The sequence below is a fragment of the Trachemys scripta genome, chromosome 10 (assembly GCF_013100865.1).
Source record: "Trachemys scripta elegans isolate TJP31775 chromosome 10, CAS_Tse_1.0, whole genome shotgun sequence".
In the NCBI taxonomy this organism is placed as follows: Eukaryota; Metazoa; Chordata; order Testudines; family Emydidae; genus Trachemys; species Trachemys scripta.
Window position 1 is genome coordinate 30,580,457 of NC_048307.1, and position 7,363 is coordinate 30,587,819.

General features: G+C 47.8%; 1 protein-coding gene across 1 annotated transcript in view; it reads left to right on the forward strand.

The window, feature by feature from the left end:
- WDR90 (WD repeat domain 90) overlaps positions 1-6,630 on the forward strand; it is a gene marked incomplete at its 5' end in the record, with an annotated part of 51,567 nt that extends 44,937 nt beyond the window's left edge. Inside the window, 4 exon segments of the mRNA XM_034783726.1 lie at positions 1,044-1,187; positions 2,555-2,674; positions 3,484-3,568; positions 5,589-6,630. Of these exon segments, the coding sequence (XP_034639617.1) occupies positions 1,044-1,187; positions 2,555-2,674; positions 3,484-3,568; positions 5,589-5,746 (507 nt within the window).
- Positions 6,631-7,363: the final 733 nt, after the last annotated feature.

Genomic DNA, 7,363 nt, shown 5'->3' on the forward strand with positions numbered 1-7,363 from the left:
CCCCCCCCCCCGTTCCCCATCCCCTGACCGCTCCTCGCCCCCCCCAGAACCTCCACCCCATCCAACTGCCCCCTGTCCCATGACTGCCCCCCAGGACCCCCTGCCCTTTATCCAACCCCCCCACTCCCCACCCCCTTACCATGCTGCTGAGAGCAGCAGGACTGGCAGCTATGCCGCCCGGCTGAAGCCAGCCACGCCACCCGGCAGGAGCTCACAGCCCTGCTGCCCAGAGCGCTGGCAGCATGGTGAGCTGTGGCTGTGGGGGCGGGGAGACAGTAGGGGAGGGGGAGGGGGCGGGGGCTAGCCTCCCCGGCCGGGAGCTCAAGGGCCGGGCAGGACGGTCCTGCGGGCCGTAGTTTGCCCACCTCTGGTTTAGGAGTATCTTCAATAGAGGAAAGTCAAGTATGATAGGGTGCAGTAATAGTATGATGCACGCAGATTGGGTGGGTCCTCAGCTTCCCCACCCCCCGGGAGAGCTGAATGTCTAATCACCTGCTGCTTTTCCCTTACTATCAAAAGTAGCACTTGAAACTCCAAAGAACTTGAGGAGTTCTTCTGCAAGATTAGGAAGTATCCACCACTAACTGTGCTGATGGAGTGGGAGAGAGAATTTGGTGCTTTTTTATAAAGGAGACCATGATAGTGCTGGCTAGAGCCAGCACAGTGAAGTTAGACGCTACAATCGCTTGCTACATACTCTCTGCCAACGAACAATCTGAAGTAACCCCGTTCCTTCAACCCTGAGCTTAGAGAAAATTATGCCACAAACTGCTGTGTCGTTTTGATGGGTACGGACATCTACTGAGTGCCAGTCTGAGGCACTAAGCCTGTTTCACTTGTGATAAAATAGACTTAAGTACTATTCTCCAGATGGGAAAATCTTATGCATTAATCCTCTGTCATTAATCCCCCGCTCTCTAAGATTTTAGTGTAGATAAGCTTTTGCACTGTGACAGTCTATTAGTGTTCAGCTTTATTTGAAAGCCCTGCTGTGTTATTGCTTTATGTCAGTACAATCATAACTGTGCTTTTATATTCTGTAGTACCATGACTTTGGCGTTGAAGGTGGTGAACTCTGGTTGGCTGCAAGTTCAGATCGACGTGTCAGTGTCTGGGTCTCTGCCTGGCTGAAGGATAAATGTGAGCTCATCGATTGGCTAAGCTTCCCAGCTCCTGCAAGCCCGGAGGTAAGATTAAACCTTACTGACTATATAATATGTACATTCAGCATTACAGCCAAAGCCAGGAGTAGAGCAGATCCCTCCAACACCCGTGCACTATTACCTATTTCTGCTTGCAAAAGGTTTACCTAGGAACTGTTAACAACCAAGTTGTGTGTATATAAACAGAACAGTGTGTGGTTTTGAATCTTCCTTTATGATGTAGATTTGCAATGTGAATGCAGCACTGCATAATTCCTGAGAGGGTATTTGCTTTGTAAGCATTTTAAGTCAAAAAATTAAATTTGCAAACAGTTAGTATCTCTGTGCTATACAAAACACAGGGACAGGATTTTTTTGAGCATATGAACCAGGAGTCAGCAAGGTTGGTATACAAAGAGCGAACTAACTTGGCTGCTCAGAAATAGCATTAATGTTCTGATCTAGTAGGCTCGTGGTTACATAGGTTACTACAGCCTACTCGATCAGGAATTACGCACGGAACATCCTAAGTGTATGGCACTTCACAGAACACTTAGGCAGGGTCCCTGACCAGAACTTCTGCCCCAAATTAGATACAAGACCTAGGACAACAGTTGAGACATGAGACAGTGAGGAGATTGATATAAGAAGTGGGTTTGGGGGAAGAGGAGGACCCTTACTGCACAGGAAGTGGAGCGGTATGTGGCAGAATGGAAGTGGTAGGTAACTCTTCTGATGTGAAGCAGTGGCTCATCAGATTATCAACCTTCAGCTTAATCAGTCTTAGATACTGCATTGGCAGATTCAGCAATAAGTCCGGTCACGCCATTTGAAGTTTCTTCTATTTGTCCTCAAATGTTAGAGGCAGTCGCGCTCATTGTGCAGGCAACGGGCTGTCCAGCTGAGTTCTCACCACAATGAATTGGAATGAGTTTTATTGTTTCAATTAGATTGGCATCCAGTACCAGGGATTTGATCTATTTGAAACTATTTTCACTCCCGGAGTAATTAACAACCCCATCATATCCATGACTTACTCCAGTATTTGCTCCTAACAGTGTAAATGGTGCTGGGTGGTATTTAGTATGTTAAATCCTGCTTATGTCATATGATCCTACCACAGCATACAGCGGAGACTCATGTTACGTGCCCAGGTCGATAGACATTTGTTCTTCATTCGTTAGCATTGAGCATATCTGTGTTGGAGTGCAGCATAAGAACAGGGGAAAGTTCCTCCTCAATATTAACTGCATAGTGCAGTGGGTCACAAGCTTCTGCTGCTGACGGCTCCAAAGAGGAAATGCTGACACACCTAACCACTCTCCTTTCTTTTTCCCAGCATGCCTGGCCTTGCTGAAATAAGTGGGGAGAAGTTAGCGCTAATTCTGCTCCTTTTTTGTTTCCCTTCCTAGGCCCCTAGCAATCTCCCTCCTAGCCTGGCGGCTTTCTGTCCTTGGGACAATGGTACTTTGGTGTACGTAGGCTTTGGGATGCAGAAGGAGATCCTCTTTTACAGCTTGCGCCAGAAACAGGTACGCTGTGTCTTCCCTCTCCAACCTGCCATCCTCAATGGGGCAGGTTCATGAGAGGAGTTACAAATTGCTATGAACTCCTCTGTGCTGATATTGGAAAACTGTGGCATTCACCCTGGTCACTGAGTCCAGCTTTAGCTCATGGCGAGTGACACACAACAAAAATAATATAGAGGATAATGTGGTGCTCCTCTGCCATGGCTTTGGAAACTTAAAGGCCAAACAGATGTGGCATGGGAATGCTGCAGTGAAAGATAGCCGTGATGCTGGAGTGTCGGTATTCTCTGTGGCACCCCGATATACAGAGCAGCACCAGTGTAACTGATGTGGGCCAGCAGTCAAGCAGTTGAAATAGAATGAAACACGATGCAGGTGTGTGGTGAGGTTGGGGATGGTAGATTCAACCTAACAGACAGTTAATGGTACAGCTTTTCACTCCCACAAACCTCTTTAAGTCTGACATGGGTCACCAGGTGCTGAGGCTCAAGATAGAGCTGCATGCGTGAAGCTTGCAAAGCACCTGGCTGCTGCCACTGCTCTGGTTTTTGCTTTCGTGAACATTAATATTCTCCGAGAGAACCTCTTTTATTGGACCAGTTTCTGTCGGTGAAAGAGACAAGCTTAAAACTCTTAAGACTGCTCTGGAAATGAAGAGCTTGGCAGCTTCCTGAGCTCAGAGGGGCTGTGCAGCTGTCCATGCTGGTGACCGTCTGTCAGCTGGCCTCCAGCAGAGTGTCAGTTAACGGCTCTATTCTGCCGCACATTCATTTCGAGGAGCTGGTGTCAATGTTTTTCTTGCTTTCGTGCAGGTAGTCGAGAAGATCCCCTTGTCTCACTTTGCCACGTCACTGAGCCTGTCTCCAGCAGCGCACTTCCTGGCTGTGGGCTTCAATGGTAAGTGTCCAGAGGACATGCTCAAGTCAAACACTGCCACACATGGATCCCCTTCTTCCTGGCATACTGCTAGTGGTGGCTGCACCAGGAACAACAGTTCACCTGTGATTCTGGGGTTGTCTCCCATTCCCCATCTCTGCATGAACAGCCAAGTCTTTCTTCTTTGTTAGCAACCAAAAAAACAGCCCTTCTTTATGTGAAGGTACTGCCTGTGGGATGCAGGGAGTTTCCTCCATCTCCAGGAGCAGGATGTGCTTTAATCTGGTAGAAAAAGGCATCATGAGATCCCATGGTTGAAAGCTGAAGTTAGACAAATTCAGACTAGAAATAAGGCACCATTTTGTTTACATGCAGGTAATTAACCACTGGAACAACTTGCCGAGGGATGTGGTGGATTTTCCATCTCTCTAAATCAAGACTGGGTGTCTTTGTGAAACAGATGCTCTAGCTCAGGTTCTCCAACTTCATTGCACCGCAACCCCCTTCTGACAACAAAAATTACTACATGACCCAAGGAGGGGACCCATGCCTGAGCCCTACCACCCCAGGTGGGGGGGCCAAAGCCCAAGCATGAGCCCTACGGCCCAAAGCCAAAACGCTGCAGCCCCAGCCAGGGGGCCTGTAACCTAAGCCCCGATGCCCAGGGCTGAAGCCCACAGGCTTCAGCTTCGGTCCCAGGTGGTGGGACTCGGGCTTCAGCAAGTCTAAGCCAGTCCTGGCAACCCATTAAAATGGGGTCGTGACCCACTTTGGGGTCCCGACCCACAGTTTGAGAACCGCTGCTCTAGCTCAAACAGAAGTTACGAGCTAGAGGCAGGAATCACTGGCTGAGGTTTTCTGCCCCATATTATGCAGGAGGTTGGGCTAGATGAGAATATTGGTCCCTTCTGGCTTTAAAATGGCTGTAGCTATGTCCTCCTCCTCTTTGAGAACGCTTCATTAAATTGTCTCCTTGTCTATAAGTTTGCCAGGAAAGCTCTAAATGATGCAGTATCTCTACGTGCACGTTCTGCAGCGTCTGTTCTGTGGCCTGACAGTCTGACACACAGCATGGCACTGCCATTGTCGGTGTACACCTCCTCATACTGATTACCAGCCACTAATTGCCTGCTTGCTTCTGTTAGCAACCCTTCCACATCTCTCAGCTAATCAAGGAGCAGTTTCAGTGTGTGGGGGAAGGTTTCCCTACAAACTCAGGGCAAGATGGTAATTATCAGTAAACAGCTAAACAGAATAAAACAGACGAGGGTGGGAGCTTTTGCTTTATCAGAGGACCTCGGGCACAAAGAAACTGCCTTCAACTCTTAATCCCGCTGGCTCCCCCATCCCACCAGCATTGCTGTTTCTAGTGCAGAGCTAGGGAACGAGAGGCACCCATCTGTGTGTCTTTATGCACGTCCATGGGCACAGGGAAAGTGACTCAGCTCTGCAGTTCTTGAACCCTGAGTCCTCACAAGAGGGGAGATTGGTCCATGCTGTGAAAGAATCTCTTTCCCTTTCCCATCAAGGTGACCGATTCCAATCCTGGCCAGATCAGCAGTGACCTAAAGTTGTTATTGTCTGTTGTATGTTTGACCCCAGTGAAAGGAGCAGGGTGGTTTGTGGGAGAGAAAAACTGTGTCATTTCAGTTCCTTTCAGACAGGAGCACGCACGCAAAAACCATAGTTGCGGTTGGCTCTAGTTGCCAGCGAGGATGCCAGTCTCTAATGAATAAACATGCAGACTGAATTATCCTTAGAGGTGGCCCCTCTCACTCCTAGACTAGACATGTGACCAGAAGCAGGGGATCGTTGTAAGAGAGGTTGCCCCACTTCTGTGTCTGTTCTGCGGATAGAGATATTTGCTCTCCATTGCTGTCATGCCCTTCACAAAACGGAATGTACTTTACTTCTAAAACTGGAGAGGGCTGCAAGGGGACTTTGATATACCAAGTAGCATCCCAAGAGTGTTGGCTTTTCTATGTGCCAAAGGGAGTGGGTCAGTTTCTGAGTCTGGTATGTGGCTGTGTTTGCTCCACAGAGCGTGTACTGAGGCTGATTGACTGCACGACGAGAACAGAGCAAGACTTCGTGGGGCACGATGACTCCGTTCACCTCTGCAGATTCACCCCTTCGGGTAAACGCCTCTTCACGGCTTCCTACAATGAAATCCTGGTGTGGGAGATAACGAGCACATGAACTGAGCCAGCTTGGCTCCTACCAGAGTTGAGAGAGGTTTTCTAAACAACTGTTTTACTCCGGCATGAATCGAGGAAGATAATGTGAGAAGAGAAATGTTTCCATCAATCTCGGGCTATTAGCAACTGAATAAATCTGAACCAGACCCTTGCAATCCTCAATCACTGCTGGGTAGTAATCCCCTTTCAGAGTCTCTACTAGCCATTGTGTTCCAGTTCACAAGGCACAACACCCAAACTAACCAGAAATTGGGGTTGGCTGGTATTTAATCATAAATCTAATTCTGCTTTAACACGCAACCTGACTTACAGGATGTGAAATGAATTTGGGGTCTTAGTGGACAGTATCCGAATCAGAAAGGGCACCCTCACAGTTGGTACCTTCTTAGCAGTCTAAGCAGAGGCTGAGAATTGAATGGGGCAAGAAGACTGGATTCCTCTCTCCCTCACTAGGAGTGGTCCACCAGGTCAGGACTAAGGAACACTGCAGTGTCAGGGAAGGGAAGTTTTTTCTGCCACTGTCTGTGCTGTGTTCTGTGGTTAAATGGAGGACAATCTCCAGGGCTGTCAAGCCAGCGTCCTTCACTCACACTAACATTCTTTGCAAAAGAAAACAGCCCACATGCTTGCCAAAGACATGGCTGTACCTTGACCTGTTTCTGTTTTCATGGCCTTCAGGGTTTTCATTCCTAGGCTCTGTGGGCGGGAGTCTGGCGTGCCCCACCTGATGCAGACACATGGCATTTTTATTTGTAAATTATCAGGACCCAATGGCTCCGAGTGTCATTTTGTATGTAACATAGCATCGATTTTTATTGGGAAGAGTTTTTGTATTGGTTTTTATAAGCTGTATAGTTCTTAAATAAAAGTGTTGGGTTGATTTTCTGTCTGGTTGGTTCACTCTAGTTTCTTTAATTGTCAGTAGCATTTCTAGTGTGATCGGCGTGTGACAATGTAGAACTTGTTCCAAAAAGGTGCCCGTTCAGTCTGCCTGCAGATACGCCTTTCACACCACAGCGCGGAACTGAACTAGAGAGGACCCTTTCCCTGATTCAAATCTAATGAAGTAGAGCCTCTGTCATTCTCTCTCACTGCTCCTTTGCAGCTGCAGTCTTGGATATTAAGTCTAAATTCTGTTGCTCTGTGTATTGACAGGAGGCGTAAGTGTGTCACTTGAAGAAATTAGCTGAATGAGCTATAATTCTGCATTCCAATGCTGCTCTGTTTCACCAGAGTTAATACAGAGTAACTTTATTGTCTCTGGAGTTACACTGGTGTAACTGAGATCAGAATGTGGCCCAAAGGCTCCTGCTTTGGTGCAAGGCGTGTTTAGCTGGCTGAGCTGTTTTTAAATCATACAAGAGGTGACTGAGGAGTGTTAAGAACACTAGACAGTAATACTCTGCTTTGGGAGTGTTCCTCTTTAGTGGTCCACTGTGCTCTTCTCTGCATTACTCCCTTGGGCCAGATTCTGCAATGCAGCTCTGAAGGCAAAGGGAGTTCTGAGCATGGAGCAGATACACAATTGGACCTCCTGGATCATTATTGGATCAGTGATATAGGTGTTGCAGTGTTTGAGGAGATCATCTTGCTGCTACAAACCATACATCCATGATAA